This window comes from Ranitomeya imitator, chromosome 1 (assembly GCF_032444005.1).
Source record: "Ranitomeya imitator isolate aRanImi1 chromosome 1, aRanImi1.pri, whole genome shotgun sequence".
Classification (NCBI taxonomy): domain Eukaryota; kingdom Metazoa; phylum Chordata; class Amphibia; order Anura; family Dendrobatidae; genus Ranitomeya; species Ranitomeya imitator.
Genome location: NC_091282.1, coordinates 1,162,725,172 through 1,162,744,802, shown reverse-complemented (window position 1 = coordinate 1,162,744,802; position 19,631 = coordinate 1,162,725,172). Strand labels below are relative to the sequence as shown.

The following is a 19,631-nucleotide window of genomic DNA, read 5'->3' as shown; positions in this document are numbered from 1 at the left end:
CACATTTTAGGATCCATTTTATCCTGTTGCCCATGTGAAAATGAAAAAATTGAGGCTAAAAGAATTTTTTTGTGAAAAAAAAGTACTTTTTCATTTTTACGGATCAATTTGTGAAGCACCTGGGGGTTCAAAGTGCTCACTATGCATCTAGATAAGTTCCTTGGGGCGTCTAGTTTCCAACATGGGGTCACTTGTGGGGGAGCTCCAATTTTTAGGCACACGGGGGCTCTCCAAACGTGACATGGTGTCCGCTAAAGAGTGGAGCCAATTTTTGATTCAAAAAGTCAAATGGCGCTCCTTCCCTTCCAAGCCCTGCCGTGCGCCCAAACAGTGGTTTACCCCCACATATGAGGTATCAGCGTACTCAGGACAAATTGGACAACAACTTTCGTGGTTCAGTTTCTCCTTTTACCATTGGGAAAATAAAAAAATTGTTGCTAAAAGATAATTTTTGTGACTAAAAAGTTAAATGTTCATTTTTTCCTTCCTTGTTGCTTCTGCTGCTGTGAAGCACCTGAAGGGTTAATAAACTTCTTGAATGTGGTTTTGAGTACCTTGAGGGGTGCATTTTTTAGAATGGTGTCACTTTTGGGTATTTTCAGCCATATAGACCCCTCAAACTGACTTCAAATGTGAGGTGGTCCCTAAAAAAAATGGTTTTGTAAATTTCGTTGTAAAAATGACAAATCGCTGGTCAAATTTTAACCCTTATAACTTCCTAACAAAAAAAAATTTTGTTTCCAAAATTGTGCTGATGTAAAGTAAACATGTGGGAAATGTTATTTATTAACTATTTTGTGTCACATATCTCTCTGGTTTAACAGAATAAAAATTCAAAATGTGAAAATTGCGAAATTTTCAAAATTTTCGCCAAATTTCCGTTTTTATCACAAATAAACGCAGAATTTATTGACCTAAATTTACCACTAACATGAAGCCCAATATGTCACGAAAAAACAATCTCAGAACCGCTAGGATCCGTTGAAGCGTTCCTGAGTTATTACCTCATAAAGGGACACTGGTCAGAATTGCAAAAAACGGCAAGATCTTTAAGGTCAAAATAGGCTGGGTCATGAAGGGGTTAAAGTAAAAAAAACAACCACTACATACTTACCTACCGCTGTCTGTCCCCGGCGCTGTGCTTCTCTGCTCTGGCTGTGAGCACAGCGGCCGGAAAGCAGAGCGGTGACGTCACCGCTCTGCTTTCCGGCTGCCCGGCGCTCACAGCCAGAGCAGAGAAGCACAGCGCCGGGGACAGACAGCGGTAGGTAAGTATGTAGTGGTTGTTTTTTTTACTTTAACGATGGTAACCAGGGTAAACATCGGGTTACTAAGCGCGGCCCTGCGCTTAGTAACCCGATGTTTATCCTGGTTACCAGCGAAGACATCGCTGAATCGGCGTCACACACGCCGATTCAGCGATGTCAGCGGGAGATCCAGCGACGAAATAAAGTTCTGGACTTTCTGCCCCGACCAGCGATATCACAGCAGGATCCTGATCGCTGCTGCCTGTCACACTGGACGATATCGCTAGCCAGGACGCTGCAACGTCACGGATCGCTAGCGATATCGTCTAGTGTGACGGTACCTTAAGGCCTCTTTCACATTTCCGTCGGTACGGGTCCGTCGCTATGTGTCGGTCCGACGGACGTTGTGAAATTTGTGGACGACATGGGCAGTGGATGCAGTTTTTCAACGCATCCGCTGCCCATTCTGAAGTCCGGGGAGGAGGGGACAGTTTCGGCAGTGCATGCGCTGTCGAAAATGGCAAACGCGACGGACAAAAAAAGTTACATTAAACTTTTTTTTGTCCGACGTGTCCACCAAAACACGACGGATCCGTCGCACGATGGACGCGACGTGTGGCGATCCGTCGCTAATACAAGTCTATGGGCAAAAAAACGCATCCTGCATGCACATTTGCAGGATCCGTTTTCTCCTTCGCCTCATTGGGGGACACAGGACCATGGGTGTTATGCTGCTGTCACTAGGAGGCTGACACTAAGCTGAGACAAAAAAAGGTTAGCTCCTCCCCTGCAGTATACACCCTCATGCTGGCTACCAGAGACCCAGTTCAAGCTTAGTGTCCGTAGGAGGCACACTGTTTTTTCACGATTTTTCCCTTTTTAACTTCCTATTCGGACGAAGGGGGCGACGGATTCTTTCAAGGTCCGATCTCCCCCGAAACAGCAACAGGCGAGCACGGGAGTTTCACCTCACCGTATCCTCTCCTGCGACGAGGGAGCCACTGCCTGAGCTGACCTTTTTTGGGCAACGGTTTTTTTCCCCAAAAAGGGCGCCGATCTCCCCACTTTATACAGACGAGCACTGGGTTTTACCTCCAGTATCCTCCTCTGCAGCCAGGCTTTTTATTGCCGGACATCTGCCCTGTCCACCAGGTTTTACCCTCGGCTGTACAGAAGCTCTATTTCTGTGACGTCCGTGCAGACCACACTGCATCACCAATGCTCTTCGTGATTCAGGTGGTGGACGGTTCCTCTCCACCCCCCTGTCTGGGGTTGGTGGATAGAGGCTTCCCAACCCCTGCACCGTCCCTGCCAGCCTAAGGCACCTCTCACCTCCATGGGGTAAGTGTCTCATGGGGGGTCGCCGGTCTTGCGGTCCGGAGGGCTCCTCGTGGGTAGAGCACATAGTGGCCTGAAGCATTCCCCAGTTTTTTGGCACTTTGCGCCGCGCGCCGGGCCGAAGCCGCAAATTTAGTCCCCGGCTTCGGCTTAGCCGCTGGACGCTGCCGATAGGCTCCGCCCCCTGCTGCGCGTCATCGGCGGCGCCGCCCCCCGGTCCTGGCGCTTCTCGCAGCCTCCGAGATCTCTCTCCTGATCTCGGCGGCCATCTTGGTCCCTCACTGCACGCCGCAGCTCAGCCTCTGCCGCAGCGTCCAAGTGTCACAGCGCCCACGTGCAGCCGGTTTCATCTCTGGCAACACAGTTTGCCCTCTCTGGAACGGGACACAGGACCAGGGTAAGGAGACCTCGTCAGCTCTCCTCTGCAGCGTCGCCCTCGGCTTCCCCACAATTATAGATCCTGTGATCTAATTTTTTCCATTAGAATCATGTCCCAGTCAAGGACCAAAAAATCCTCTAAGGTGCATACAACCTTTTTTTCTGCGTGTACCACCTGCCAGGCCCCACTTCCTAGGCCTCAAAGTTCTCCCCTCTGCTCTGCCTGCGATGCTCCATGTGCCCAGGAGCCCTCCACCGCCACCGACTCCGGCGTACCTAGTCCCCCCCCGTGGGTTGCCTCACTTTCACAGTCCGTGGATTTTTTAGCCAACGCCATCAAATCCATTCAAAATCCTCCCGGGGAACGGGGCAATCCGTTACAGGTGTTAAGAGATCCCTCCATAGCAGGGGAATCGTCGGCCAGCAGGGGCCGCTCTCCACTTAAAGAGGCACGGTGATCCAGAAAACGGATCCGTACTACCTCTCCTGAGCGTTCACCTCGCCACTCAGACTCTGGCAGCTCCACCTCTCGCTCACCCTCTCTGGGGGCTCGCAGCGTTCACGACTCTGAACATGAGTCCGAAGTATCATTGGACCCGGAGGCTCTGGAGTTCAGAGCTACGGTTGACTCCCTCATTGTAGCAGTCAATCACGCGCTTAAGGTGGATGATGACTCTAATTCCGCTCCGGAACACGCGGTCTCTTTTACCAGAGCCAAGCGTTCCCACAAATCTTTTGCCTCTCACCCAGCTTTTCTAGATATAGTCAAGCGACACAGGGAGCGTCCAGATAAGCGTTTCTCGGGTAAGAAGGATCTGGTATCAAAGTATCCCTTCAGCAGATCTCGTGAAAGACTGGACGGATCCCCCTATAGTAGATCCTCCGGTCTCGCGCCTGGCCTCTAAAACGCTTCTTTCAGTCCCGGACGGCGCTTCAATTAAGAGTCCCACTGAACGCCAGCTAGACTCTCTAGCTCGCTCAGTGTATGAGGCCTCAGGCTCTTCCCTGTCCCCCTCCTTCGCCGCGGCTTGGGTGACCAAGGCAATGGTTTCCTGGGCGGATGCTCTAGCGAAATCCATTCATGAACAGGACCTCCCGTCCGAGATGGCGGACCTGGCTAAGCAGTTAGCCATGGCTAGTGATTATGTGATGTTCGCATCCCTCGACGCGGCGAATTGCGCAGCATCGGCGGCTTCTAACGCCATCGCTATCAGAAGGGCTCTTTGGCTCAGAGAGTGGCGCGCAGACTCCTCCTCTAAAAAATCTCTGATCTCTCTCCCTTTTCAAAGCGGGCGCCTTTTCGGCGAAAAGCTTGACCAGCTTATTTCCGACGCCACGGGGGGAAAGAGCAAGTTCCTTCCCCAACAGAGGCCCAAGGCGGCTTTCCAGCGCCAGCCTTATTTTCGCTTTCGGCCCTTTCGTACCAGCCCAGCCTAGTCCAATCCTACCGGTCTTCCCAGATCGGACCGATCCGCTCGCACAGACAGAGACACTCGCCCCCCCTTCAGGACGATCCCTTCCTGGCGCGGAAAACCTAGGCAGCCCAGAACCCGAGGTTCCAGACCTCCCAGATTCCCGTCTCAATGACTCGGGAACGGCGCCAGTCGATACCACCAGAGTAGGCGGTCGTCTACTCCTTTTTCAGCAGGCCTGGCTCTCCGTCGTTCACGACGAATGGGTCAGGGATCTGGTATCGTCTGGCTACAAAATAGAGTTCTCCTCTCCTCCTCCAACTCTGTTTTTCCCCTCTCGTCTTCCCAGTTCGGGAGCTCAGTCTCGCGCCCTTTGCGCCATTCACGCTCTTCGCCAGAGCGGGGTCATTGTTCCGGTCCCGGAACACGAGAGGTTCAAAGGTTTCTACTCAAACCTCTTCGTTGTGCCAAAGAAGGACGGAAAAGTGCGCCCCATTTTGGATCTGAAACTCCTGAACAAGTGCGTAAGAGTCCGCCACTTCAGGATGGAATCGCTCAGATCGGTCATCTCTTCGATGGAAAGAGAGGAATTCTTGGCCTCGATAGACATCAAGGATGCCTATCTTCACATCCCGATTTTCCCGCCTCATCAAAGGTTCCTCCGCTTTGCCGTTCTGGAGGACCACTTCCAGTTCACGGCCTTACCCTTCGGTCTTGCCACGGCGCCCAGGGTATTCACCAAGGTCATGGTGGCTGTCATGGCCATCCTTCATTCTCGAGGAGTCGTCGTGTTACCTTACTTAGATGATCTCCTCATAAAGGGCCCGTCCTTCCAAGCCTGCGAGTCAAGCGTCCACATTACCCTGGATTCTCTTTCGCGCCTGGGCTGGCTGATCAACTTGGACAAGTCCTCTCCCGTTCCTGCCCGTCGGATCTCCTTTCTGGGAATGATCCTGGACACTTCAAGGGGGCTGGTCTTGCTTCCTCGGTCCAAGGCCCAAGCGCTCCAACAGGGAGCCCGAACGCTATGCCATCCTCGTCCGCTAACCATTCGGTTCGCCATGAAGATCCTGGGAAAGATGGTTGCATCAATCGAAGCGGTTCCCTTTGCTCAACTCCATCTCCGTCCCTTGCAACAGGCTCTGCTGGACAACTGGGACAGGAGTCTCTCATCTCTCGACCGCCCTTGCCCCCTGTTCCCGCGGGTCAGACAATCTCTCGTATGGTGGACCCTGGGCCCATCGCTTCTCCAGGGGAAGTCCTTCCTCCCGATCCGCTGGTTAGTGGTAACCACCGATTCCAGTCTTCTCTGCTGGGGGGCAGTGTTTCTTCAGCACTCTGCCCAGGGCCGTTGGACAGTTCGGGAATCCAGGCTCCCCATCAACATCCTGGAGATTCGTGCTATCAGACTGGCTCTGAGTCATTTTCACGCTCTGCTCGCGGGTCACCCAATAAGGGTCCAATCGGACAACGTCACGGCGGTGGCTTACATCAACCACCAGGGGGGTACCCGCAGCAGGGCGGCAATGCAGGAAGTCTCTCTCATCCTTCGTTGGGCCGAAACCAACCATTCCATCATCTCTGCGGTGCACATTCCGGGAGTCGAGAACTGGGCGGCGGACTTCCTGAGCCGCCAGGGCCTTGCCTCGGGGGAGTGGGAACTCCACCCAGAGGTTTTTCATCAGATCTGTCTTCGCTGGGGGACCCCGGACGTGGATCTGATGGCGTCCAGATTGAACGCCAAGGTCCACAACTTCATTGCACGTTCTCGGGATCCCCAGGCCATAGGAATAGACGCGCTGATTTCTCCATGGCATCAGTTTCCGCTCCCATACGTGTTTCCTCCCCTTCCCTTACTGCCGAAGGTGATCCGAAAGATCAAGACGGAGGGAGTTCCGGTCATTCTGGTCGCCCCAGACTGGCCTCGTCGCGCTTGGTACGCGGAACTCGTTCAGCTCGTAGCCGACGTTCCCTTGCAGTTACCAGACCGCCCAGACCTGCTTCGCCAAGGTCCGATCTTCCACCAGAGCTCAGGGGCCCTACGTTTAACGGCGTGGCTGTTGAAACCTGGATTCTAACTCGCGCCGGTTTCTCTCAGCAGGTCATTCCCACCATGTTAAGTGCTCGCAAGGCGTCTTCCGCCTCCATTTACCTCCGCGTTTGGAAATCTTTCTTCTCATGGTGCAGGCTCCGAGGGCACCCTCCGCTCGTTTTCTCGTTCCCGCGCATCCTGAGTTTCCTTCAGTCTGGTCTGGACTCCGGCTTGGCCCTGAGTTCCCTCAAAGGTCAGATCTCCGCGTTATCCGTGCTGTTCCAACGTAGGATCGCCGCCAACCTTCAGGTCAAGACCTTCATCCAGGGAGTCTCCCATGTGGTTCCTCCCTACAGGATGCCGTTAGAGACCTGGGATCTCAACTTGGTCCTGGGGGCTCTTCAGGAACCTCCGTTCGAACCCCTTCAAGACGTTCCGCTCTCTGTCCTCTCATGGAAGGTCGCCTTCCTGGTTGCGGTGACGTCCATCAGAAGGGTTTCAGAGCTCGCCGCTTTATCCTGCCAGGCACCTTTCCTTGCCTTTCATCAGGACAAAGTAGTCTACGTCCTTCCCCGGAGTTTCTTCCGAAGGTGGTCTCATCTTTTCACCTTAACGAGGACATCATTCTTCCCTCCTTTTGCCCGCAGCCCAAACATAGGGTCGAGAAGGCTCTCCATTCTCTGGACGTGGTACGGGCTCTCAGGAGGTACATTTCCAGAACGGCTCATTTCAGAAAATCGGACGCCCTTTTCGTGCTCCCGGAGGATCACAGAAAGGGTTTGGCTGCGTCTAAATCCACGATAGCCAGATGGATCCGATCCGCTATCCAGGAATCCTATCGGGTCAGGGGCAGTCCTATCCCGGCGGGGATTAGAGCTCACTCCACTCGGTCGATGGGTGCTTCCTGGGCCATCCGGCACCAGGCGACAGCGGAGCAGGTTTGCAAGGCCGCAACTTGGTCCAGCCTGCATACTTTCACAAAGCATTACAATGTCCACATTCACTCCTCTGCGGACGCGGCCCTTGGCAGGCGTATCCTGCAGGCGGCCGTTGTGCATTTGTAGTCAGATGGTACACTGAGTTATTTGGTTGTATTGTTTCCCTCCCAGGGACTGCTTTGGGACGTCCCATGGTCCTGTGTCCCCCAATGAGGCGAAGGAGAAATAGGGATTTTTGTGTGTACTCACCGTAAAATCCTTTTCTCCGAGCCACTCATTGGGGGACACAGCACCCACCCTGGTAGCCCTACGGCTCGTTACCTTTTTTGGTCTTTGACTGTTTGTTTGACATGTTATATTCTAATGTTACTTGATATATTGTTATTATCCTACTGCTTTTGCACTGAACTGGGTCTCTGGTAGCCAGCATGAGGGTGTATACTGCAGAGGAGGAGCTAACCTTTTTTTGTCTCAGCTTAGTGTCAGCCTCCTAGTGACAGCAGCATAACCCATGGTCCTGTGTCCCCCAATGAGTGGCTCGGAGAAAAGGATTTTACGGTGAGTACACACAAAAATCCCTATTTTTGCCCAAAACGACAGATTGCAGCGGATCGCCACGCGACGCAAGTGTGAAAGAGGCCTAAGATGTCAGACAGTAGCAGAGACAGTGGGATCTGCACTTCTGCAATGATGAAGGACCGCTTTACCCCCAGCGAGCACATTGAAAAGGGAAGGCCATGCATGTATGTGGGTCTCCCCAATGTAAACTTATATGCTGCAAACTACAATGTACAGTGCCGCAAGCACAGCTGACCATTTACATTTTTCTGGAGGTGTCATGGGACCCCATTCTTCTAAAACTGTTTGGGGTGACACAGAGAGGGCTATGTGCCACTCATCTTATTCTTTGCATGTAGTTTCCATAACAAACAGCCACACAAGCAAGCATTTCTGAGTAGATTGAGTGGCACAGTATTGCATAGCGGGCCACGTGTGGCCCCCAGACTGTAGGTTGTGTACCCCTTTATGTGGTGGATCACTACAGCAGCATCTGGGAGTCGCCAAAGTGAGCGTGGATTTTTTTTTTTTCCAGAAACCTCCTTTATTAGTGATGAGTGAAGGTACTCAGATAAGGTGTAATCCGTGTGCGGGTGTAATCCGAGTATCTTCGCCGTGCTCAAATATGTTCAAGTCCTCGCGGCTGCATGATTCGCAGCTGTTAGACAACACATGCAGGGAATCCCTAACAAACAGGCAATGCCTGCATGTGTTGTAACTGTCTAACAGCCGGGAGACATGCAGCCGCGGGGACTAGAACATATTATTCGAGCACACCAAAGATACTCGAATAACACCCGAGCATGACCAGATAACACCTTATATGATCACGTTCGCTCATCACTACTCTTTGACAAACCTTTCTGCATGTCCCACACACAAAATAAAGCCATGACCCTTCTCTGCAGATCTGATCTACATACACACAGTCTGTGATATGTTCGCAGAAAATTCATCAGTGTCCGTTTGCAGTGATGTGCGATTTCACCAATTTCTCATCAGCACGGTACCTGTCAGGTCCCCTACCATGGACCGAGGATCTAGACTTTGCTATGTCTTGTTTTCACCTTATGACTCGCCACCATTTTAACATTTTGTTTCTTTCCCCCTAAACAAAAGGCCACTCCATGCCCCAAAGAGCCAAACAAAGAGATGATTAATGATGGCGCTTCATGGACAATCATTAGCACAGATAAGGCAGAATACACGTTCTATGAAGGTATGGGACCCGTACATGCACCTGTGACCCCTGTGCCTGTCGTGGAAAGTCTTCAGGTAAGGCCTTGCCGAGTCTGCAGTTGAAGGATACTGCTTTAAAGGGACTCTGTCACCTGAATTTGGAGGGAACAATCTTCAGCCATAAGGGCGGGGTTTTTGGGTGTTTAATTCACCCTTTCCTTACCCGCTGGCTGCATGCTGGCTGCAATATTAAATTGAAGTTCATTCTCTGTCCTCCATAGTACACGCCTGCGCAAGGCAAAATTGCCTTGTGCAGGCATGTACTACGGAGGACAGAGAATGAACTTCAATCCAATATTGCAGCCAGGATGCAGCCAGCGGGTAAGGAAAGGGTGAATCAAACACCCAAAAACCCCGCCTCTATGGCTGAAGATTGTTTCCTCCAAATTCAGGTGACAGAGTCCCTTTAAGACCTCCAAATGTTTATAGGGTGTGAGATACAGTAACGCCATTAGCAATGACAGTCACTTGTCAGGGATAAGCTGGGATAGAAAATAACCCATCCGCACCTGACAGTAGCCCTGCAGGAGAAGTGTCATCTGTAGAACACAGCCGGCACCTGACAGTAGCCTTGCAGGAGAAGTGTCATCTGTAGAACACAGCCGGCACCTGACAGTAGCCTTGCAGGAGAAGTGTCCTCTGTGAAACACAGCCGGCACCTGACAGTAGCCTTGCAGGAGAAGTGCCATCTGTAGAACACAGCCGGCTTTTTATCATTTATTACTTTTCACAATGGTGGAGAAGTGTTAGTTAAATCCACAATATGCTTTTTATTTTAGATTCAAGTCTGTGAGAAACTGTTTGAGCCATAGAAAGATGGCTATCGCTATACATAATATGACTTTTGTTCTTTTCTCTTTTGTTATGAAGCTCAGTACGGACACCACATTGAAGGCACATATTTTAATCCAATGGTTTTGGGTGCGTAGTGTATTGCTGTTATCAGCACATCTCCTCCTGTTTACAAGGACTGTGTGCTGCCGAGTGATTATTTAATGTCTGAATGATTCAGTCACCCGGCGTTAGTTTCCCCAGACTAGTCAGCCCTCTTTCCATGTTATCACGCCCCTGTGGGCTTGATAACATCATTTGCACGACCGGTGTCACCGCAAACTAATGCTAATCTGCGCATGCGCACCACTCATTCTGGGAGCATCACTGAAGCTGGGTGTCCATTTCCTGACTTCAGAGGCGCAAGACCAGACGCTATCTTCTAAACCTCCGGACATGCTCATTCCAGCTTCATTGATGCGACCAGAATGAGCGGCACGCATGCGCTAGATTTGCATAAGTGGTGAAGACGCCGCTGATATAAATGATCAAGCCATCAAGGGGCATGATGATAACATGGAAAGAGGAATGACTAGTCTGGGGAAACTACGGCCCCATCAACTAGTCAAAGCCCTCATTGGCATAGGAAAAGCGGAGGTTATAAATGCGGTTTCAAAGCATTTATTTAACTGAATGATGTTATACAGGGCTGGTGAGGAACGGGGACTAATCACACACAGCTGAATGCTGCTGGGTTGGTGGCTGTGGGTGACCTGACTGGTTCCTTTTTAAGTTTGAAAACTTCTACATTTTTGCTGCATTTCTGAAATTTTCACAACTAAACGCAAGTCATATAGAATAAATTTTATCACTATCACAAAGTACAATATGTCACGAAAAAAAAGTCTCAGAATGTGCGGGATCCGTTGACGCGTTCCAGAGACATTAACTCAGAAAGTGACAGTGGTGATAATTGAAAAAATTGGTCAGGAAGGTGAAAACGGGCTTTGGTGTGAAGGGTTAAAGAATAGCCATCATGTTAATTTTTATTTAATAAATCGATAGTGCACGTGAAAATAAGAAATTTTGTAATATGTTATCAGAGAAATCTTCTTCTTTCTCCTGGACTGATTTCTCAGTCAATGTACACAGTGAATACAGACTTTCCCGTTACTGAGAGAAGAGATGGCAGTTAGTGCTTGTAAGATTCTATGCAGAGGAGGTGGGAGGAGCTATAGTTAGAGCCCCTCCCCCTCCTATCTACATAGAATCTCATCAGCAGTGACTGCCATCTCCTGTCTCAGTAATGAAAGCGTCTGTCTTCACTGTACACGGATTTTGCCCAGGAATTGAAGGCGAGATCCGTTCAGGAGAAAGAAGCAGACTTCTCTGGTGAGATATATTACAAACTTGTCTATTTTCATGTGTGCTTTTGATTTGTGACACATAGTTTTAATTTTTAGGTGTTTTATCTTTGCTTTCAGCAGCACAACAGAACGATCATTAAACGCTCATTCAGACAATGCACGGAGTGGCCGAATGAGCCCGTGCTGTACCCCAACCTACACGGCAGAGCTGACACATGGGAAATGCATCAGTCTGTACTTATTAGAGTTCAGTCATTTATTTGTGCGGTCGGTCTGCAATGAATGAAGAATTACATCTTTCTGTCCATATTTTCCAGCTGAACGGAGGGGGAGATGTAGCGATGTTGGAGTTAACAGGTCAGAACTTTACACCAAATTTGAGAGTTTGGTTTGGGGATGTGGAGGCAGAGACTATGTACAGGTAAGCGTTCCTTTTATTTCATGCATCGCTGTGCTGTTTTTGTATATTTTTTTGTTTTATGCAAATGTTTCTTTTCCAAACCACTAAGAAGGATCATGGGATGCACCTGCAACTCTTCCCGGGCCCCCCTGCCGGTTTGCCCTTGGGGTGCAGGCTTTAGCGGTTGAAAATAACATACTTCTGTAACTTCACTGGCATCTCGCTTGGATGTCCTTATTTACTTGTCTGCCTTGGCAAAACAGGGTCATGTTTAGTACTGTTGAGTATATTGTGGAATTTTTGACCAAAAAAAAAAAATACCCTGTATCCTGACAATGAACCGTTCTTTTGTTTAATTTCTTGGTACCCGATGAGATTGGAACAATTTGTAACAAATTAGATTTTAGCAGCAAGTGGTGAACACACTGATCTCGCCGGAGGCAGGGCGGGAAGAACATACAATGCAGAATATAAGTATTTGATACTCTGCCGATTTTGCAACTTTTCCCACCTACAAAGAATGGGGAGGTCTGTAATTTTTCTTGTAGGTGTAGTTCAACTGAGACAGATTCTTAAGAAAAAAATACAGATAATCACATGTGTTTTTTAAATAATTTAAGTTGCATTTTATGAATGAAATAAGTATTTGATCACCTACCAACCAGCAAAAATTCTGGATCTCACAGACCTGTTAGTTTTTCTTGAAGAAGTGCATTTGTTTGAACTTTAACCTTTTTATAAAAGACACCTGTCCACACACTCAATCCATCACACTCCAACCTCGCCACCGTGGCCAAGACCAACGAGTAGTCTAAAAACAACAGGAAAGCAGCTTGGTTAGACGGCAACAACTGTTGGTACAATGGAAGAAACAAGATGTCTGTCAATCTTTCTCTGGGGCTCCATGCAAGATCTCGCCTTGTGGGGTCAGGATGATTCTGAGCAGGGTCCGGAATCAGCCCAAAACTACACAGGAGGACCTAGTCAGTGACCTGAAGAGAGCTAGAACCACTGTTTAAAACATTACCGTTAGTAACACGCTACGCCGTCATGGATTCAAATTCTGCAGGGCACGCAAGTTCCCCCTGCTCATGCCAGCCCATGTCCAGTCCCTTTTGAAGCTCACCCATGAACATCTGGATGATCAAGAGGAGGCATGAGATAACATCATGTGGTCAGATGTGACCAAAATTTAGCATGATCTGCAGTGATGCTGAAGTTATTGAACCGCCGCACAACCTGCCCTACCCTCTCCTAGTGTTTCATCACCCATCCCCTTCAGACTGTGAGCCCTCGCGGGCAGGGTCCTCCCTCCTTATGTACTCGTGTGCCTTATTTGCTCATGTTTAATGTACTTGTCTATATTTGCCCCGTATTCACATGTAAAGCGCCATGGAAGAAATGGCGCTATAAAAATGTATAATAATAATAACTGCCGTAGACCTGTCGGGCATAAAGCCGGACTGATCCGGATCGTCAGCCGGGTCGCTAACACCTTGGCCAGAAGCTTGACATACGTTGTGAGCAAAGAAATCGGGCGATTTGATTCAGGCTGTCGTAGATCTTTATCCTCCTTCGAGATTACCACTAATATGGCTTCTCTCATGGAAGCTGGCAAGATTCCACTACTCTTAGCCTCCTCCAAGACCACTCTTAATCGGGGCATCAACACTTCCTCCATATCTTTATAAAGTTGGGCTGGTAATCCATCTGCTCCTGGCACGTTGCCATTGACCTTAGTGCATGACTCAGTTCCTCATCTGTAATAGGTGCCTCCAAACTTTCCCTGTCATCCTCACTCAGCTTAGGCAACCCAAGTCCCTCTAGAAATGCCAGTGTCTCCCACCGATGCATCCACCCGAGAGGAGTACAAATCTGCATAAAAATCTGTAAAGACCTTTAAGATCTCTGATGTCTCCAACACTTTTGTACCATTTTCTAAAACCAATGAATGTACAAATTTACTCCTCTGGGCAGAAGCCACCAGTGACAGCATGTGACCCACCGCCTCCCCTCCTGGTAAAAAGCTAGTCTCTGAAACTTTCTTCCTCTCCGCCCTCTCCAAAATTTTATCCATATTATTCTGAGCTTCTTTTAGGCTAGTTTCCTACTAGCGTTTAGCCTGGCTGCGGAGGAATGCGGACTTCCTCCATGAAACCCCGCCCACTTCCGCGCCTCTTCATTCTTCTCCGCCTACGGTCTGCATGCTGCGTGCGCACCCTATCTTTAACATTGGGTACGCAGGCCATGCCGCTGTATGCAGATGCCTCCGCATGTGTCGTTATGACGGTGCGGCATCTGCACGAAATTGCAACTTGTTGTGTTCGGCGCAGGTCGTTGCACCATCAAAACGACGCAAGCGTAGGCATCTGCATACAGCGGCATGGCCTGTGTACCCAATGTTAAAGATGGGGTCCGCATGCAGCCATAGGCGGAGCTGAATGAAGAGGCTTGGCAGTGGGCGGGGCTTCACGGAGGAAGTCTGCAGCCCGGCTAAACGCTAGTTTGAAACTTTGCTGTCTCCCAGCCTCAGGTGTGCCCAGGGAAGCCATCTCATCTTCTGCTCTCAGCCTTTCCCCCACTGCTTTCTCCACCTGTTTTGCCCGCCCAAAATAAAACTTTTTGGTATCAAGTCAACTTGCAATATTTGGAGGAAGATGATGAGTACAACCCCAAGAGCACCATCCCATCCATGAAGCATGGTGAGGGAAACCTCATACTTTGGGGGTGCTTTTCTGTGAAGGTGACCGGATGACTGCACCGTATGGAAGAGAGGATGGATGAGGTCATGCATCCCGAGATTTTGTCCAACAACCTCCTTCCCTCAGAGCATTGAAGATGGGTTGTGGCTGGGTCCAACTAAGGAGTGGCTCCATAAGAAGCATTTCATTCCTGGAGTGGCCTAGCCAGTCTCCTGACTTGAACCCAATAGAAAATCTTTGGAGGGAGCTGAAACTCAATGTTGCCCCACGACCGCTCCGAAACCTGAATGATCTGGAGAAGATCTGTATGAAGATCTGTATGGAGGAGTGGACTAAAATCCCTGCTGAAGTTTGTCCGGTGCCTCCCATCTTCTTGCGATGCCGCCCTCCTGTTGCTTCATTGCTCCCCGGCATCGCGCTCCTGCGCAGGCATACTTGTCTTTCCTGTTGAGGGCAGAGTAAAATACTGCAGTGCGCAGGCGTGGGGAAAGGTCTGAGAGGCCCGGCACCTGCTCACTGCAGTATTTGGTCTGCCCTCAACATGGCAGATAAGTATGCCTGCGCAGGAGCGCGATGCTGGGGAGCGATGAAGCAACAGGAGGGCGGCATCGCAAGAAGATGGGAGATGCCAGAACAGGGCCTGCGACACCTATCGGACCCAAGGGAGAGTATAATAAAACGTATTTTTCTTATCTTGCAGGTCGGAGCGGGGGCTTATTTACAGCATTATAGAATGCTGTAGATAAGCCCTGAAACTGCTGACCGGTTCCCTTTATGTTCTGTTTTTCTATTATATCAAATACTTATTTCATGCAATAAAATGAAAATTATGTAAAAATCATGCTATGTGATTTTCTGGATTTTATTTTAAGATTCTGTCTCTCACAAGTGACGTACACTGTGTTCCAAATTATTATGCAAATTGGATTTAAGTGTCCATAAAGAGTTAATTTGTTTTTCAAATAAACTCATGGATGGTTTTGTGTCTCAGGGCTCAATAGATAACTGAAATCAATCTTAAACGCATGTGATAATTAGTTTTCCAGGTGATTCTAATTAAAGGAAAACTACTTAAAAATGATGTTCCACATTATTAAGCAGGCCAAAGGTTTCAAGCAATATGAGAAATAAAAAGGATCTCTCTGCTGCTGAAAAGCGTTAAATAGTGAAATGCCTTGGACAAGGTATGAAAAAATTAGATACTTCTCAAAAACTTTGATCATCATACTGTGAAGAGATTTGTGACTGAAACAGAGCACAGACAGAGTTCATGCAGGTAAAGGCATAATGAGGAAGGTTTCTGCCAGACAAATTCATTGGATTAAGAGAGCAGCTGCCAAAATACCATTACAAAGCAGCAATTAGTTATTTGAAGCTGCTGGTGCCTCTGGAGTCCCTCGAACCTCAAGGTGTAGCATCCTTCAAAGGCTTGCTGTGGTGCATAAATCTACTACTCAGCCACCCCTAAACAGTGTTCATGAGCAGAAATGGTTGCAGTGGGCCCAGACTACATGACTAATTTCCAAACCGTCTTGTTTACTGATGAGTGTCGAGTAACCCTGGATGGTCCAGATGGATGGAGTAGTGGATGGTTGGTGGATGGCCAACAAGGCTGCGACGTCAGCAAGGAGGTGGAGAAATCATGTTTTGGGCCGGAATCACGGGGAAACAGCTGGTGGGGGCCTTTAAGGTTCCTGAAGATGTGAAAATGACCTCTGTAAAGTAAATAGCGTTTCTGACTGACAACTTTCTTTCATGGTATAAAAAGCAGAAACGTGCCTTCAGGAGCAAAATCATCTCCATGCATGGCAATGCCCCATCTCATGCTGCAAAGAATACCTCTGAGTCATTGGCTGCTATGGGCATAAAAGGAGATAAACTCATGGTGTGGCCACCATCTTCCCCTGACCTCAACTCTATAGAAAACCTTTGGAGTATCATCAAGCAAAAGATCTATGAGGGTGGGAGGCAGTTCACATCAATACAGCGGCTCTGGGAGGCTATTCTGACTTCATGCAAACACGTACAAGCAGAAACTCTCCAAAAACTCAAGAATGCAAGAATTGTGAAGGTGATATCAAAGAAGGGGCCTATGTTGACATGTAACTTGGCCTGTTAGGATGTTTTGGAGTTAATAGTTTTTTTTGTTCAGTGAATGTGACCTCCTAATGCTGCAAATTCTACCAATGAACATTTTCAGTTCTTTAAAACATATCAAATGTTTAGAAATTCTACGATGCCTAATAATTTGGAACAGTGCATTTTGAGTTTTTATTCATTTTGAAGATTATACTGTTATCATTGGGAGGTTTTTTCAATAAAATTAGATATATGTACTCTAACGGGTGATGACTTTTATTAGACTGTCATTTGCACCGACCATTTAGGAAAATCCGAGAAAAATGTCATCTGCATAATAATTTGGAACACAGTGTATACCTACAATGAAAATTGCAGACTTCTCCATTCTTTGTAGGTGGGAAAACTAGAAAACCTGGCAGTGTATCAAACAATTCTTTTCTCCACTATACGTACTTTGTTTTATGCTCCGGCCCTGCGCTCTGTCTAGAGTTCCTCCAACAAATGAAATTGCTTCTTTGATCACCTTCTAGACCTACTAGGGTCTGAACTTCTGAACTTTTTTATTTTTTATTTTGTTTCGTGAATGTGAAAGTTTTTTTTTTCCCTTCAGTTTTACTCTGCAGCCCTGCAGCATTTAGGAGTCAAACCTACCTAGCTGCAGTAATGTAGTTTAGACTTTGGTTCATGCTGCGCGTGGTTTGAGCAGCATGAATGGGATATTGGGATCCTTTTCGCTCACACACCATAAGTGCGGGAATGATTTTGATATTTTGCTCTTTTTTTTTTTCCTGCTTGGCTTAGCGGCATTCTCTGACCTTAGGCCACAAGTCTTCAGTCCCTCTGTAGCTGAAGACTTGTGAACACTTACATCGCGCTCACTATGTGGATTCTACGGTGCTGGCGGCGAGCGAGAGATCGCAAGTATGTGATTTGCGTACATGCGGTCACATGCCAACTAGATGGGCCCAGCTTCGCTCAATACACCTGCACTGAGCGAGACCAGACAAGTCTAGTCGGAATGTGGCCCGGATTATGCATATTATGTATTTGCAGTCACATGGAGAACCTTCACCACATGCAGTGTCTTCCACATAAGGGTTCACACGTCTGCAGTCAAATAGTGACTACAGACTTGTAGCCTAAGGCCAGACAACCCCTTTTAATTGTTTATAAGTTTATTTAGAAGTCTTGCGCAAAAAAATTGTTCAGTAATGGGGGGAAAAAAAACGCCCTCTTACAACTTTTGTTGTAATTCCCAATTCTTTACTGTAAACTTGCTCAATCTTTCTTGTAATCCAAACAATGTTTTGTTTTCCCCAATAGGTGCGCAGAAAGTATGTTATGTGTCGTCCCTGACATTTCCGCTTTCCGAGAGGGCTGGAGATGGGTCCGCCAGCCAGTGCAGGTGCCAGTAACATTGGTCCGGAATGATGGCATAATATATTCAACTAGCCTTACTTTCACGTACACCCCAGAGCCTGGACCTCGGCCTCATTGTAGCGCAGCCGGAGCCATCCTGCGAGCCAATTCCAGCCTCCTGGCTTCTACCGATTCCAGCACGAACAGCGAGGGAAGTTACACAGGCGTCAGCACAAATTCCACCAACGTCACGTCGTCCGCAGCAGCGCTAGTGTCGTAACCACAAACTTTTCTACCAGGACTTCGGCTAAATTAAAAAATTTTTTACATGGAAGGACATGTATAATAACTTTTTTGTTTTTCTCCTTTTTTTTAGGGTTTTTTTTAATTGTTTTTACATAATTTTGAGCTTTCATGGGAAATGTTTCTCCATAATTGTTCATATCGCCTGAACCTTTTGAACTGCAAGTGCTGAGCAAACATTTTAAGCCACGATAACAAATGGGTAAATTATGTAGATATAAATCGCCACTGAAAAAAAAAAAAAAATCTATTTTTTACCCATATTGTCGTTTTTGGAAGGAAAAAAAGTGGCCAGAAATGGTGAATGTGGCTTGGAGGTAAAACCTTCACCTAGAATGCATGAATCTAATTATTATGGACCAAGAAACTTGTATAAGCTTTAGTAAAAGGTACATTTTCATTTTTTCACTATGCCCTCTTTTTATTTTTTAACGTTTTTTCTTTTTTAATATAAATGAGACATAGTACACTTTCTTTTGTTACCAAATTGTTTTTTTTTCCTCAAAAGTATAGTCTGGTTCCAAGCTTGAACATAATCATGTAATCTATTATCATCATAATCTTCCAGTTGCAAAAAGGAAAAAAATAATTAATTATATATATTTTTGGTCAATGGCTGGAATTTTATTTTTTTTAATTTTTTTATTAGTTTTTTAGTTTTTTCCGGCTTGTCAAACTTAAAAAAACAGCATTTTTTATTTCTTGTTGTTTTTTTTTTTTGTTTTTTTTTTTAAAGATTATATGAAGTTTGTGCAAAAGCTTTAAAAAAAACAAAACAAAAAAAGCAAAAAAAAAAAAAAGCCTCTACCTTGCCTGCAATACAAACTTATGTATATGGGATAGTACGTCGTGTTCAGTCATTGTCGGATACACCCATTTATAAATGTAGTTCAGGAGTGGGAAACCTGTGGTTTTTCCAGTCGCCGCTGAACAGGACCTCCTTGTATTGCTAATGCCTAATGTTCGTAGAGCAGCGACTGAAGACCCCCTGCCCCCCACCTAGGGTAGTCACCCCCTAATGTATGTAAATGTATATATGTATTTCTTTCTTGTAGCTTTTTTTTTTATTGATGAGAGTTAATATCAACTCCCATCAATGAAGAAGCTGGTGTATTTATAGAGACTATTTATGGTCCAGAATACCCCTTTTCCCTCCCCCCCCCCCCCCCCCCCAAAAAAAAAAATCATGCAAAATACACATGGCATTTAAACAATCACTTTCATATCTTTCAACTCCATTCAGCAGATATGAATATTTTTTATTTAATACTTAGGTAAAAAAAAAAAACTTTTTGAAGTTTTTCTTTGTACATATCTTGTATTAAGTGTAAAGTGTCTTATTACTTTTTTTTACCTCCCTATTTTTTGTTTCTATTTTTCTTATTTTTCTTTCCTTCCCTTTTGCTTTTTTGCCTTACTGGCAGTAGGCTCTGGGACTTAACCCTGTACAGTAAATGTATGGAGCTGAAAAATGAGCAGTTACCAAATATTTTTCTGCACTGGTT

The 19,631-nt window shown here is 47.2% G+C and overlaps 1 protein-coding gene across 2 annotated transcripts in view; it reads left to right on the top strand.

The window, feature by feature from the left end:
- RBPJ (recombination signal binding protein for immunoglobulin kappa J region) overlaps positions 1-19,294 on the top strand; it is a 120,050-nt gene extending 100,756 nt beyond the window's left edge. The window contains exons 9-11 of one of the 2 annotated variants that reach the window (XM_069744640.1): positions 9,023-9,178; positions 11,598-11,701; positions 17,788-19,294. In XM_069744640.1, the coding sequence (XP_069600741.1) occupies positions 9,023-9,178; positions 11,598-11,701; positions 17,788-18,103 (576 nt within the window). In that variant the 3' untranslated portion in view covers positions 18,104-19,294. The remainder of the gene's footprint in view (positions 1-9,022; positions 9,179-11,597; positions 11,702-17,787) is intronic. The other variant, XM_069744641.1, reaches the window with a different exon arrangement.
- Positions 19,295-19,631: the final 337 nt, after the last annotated feature.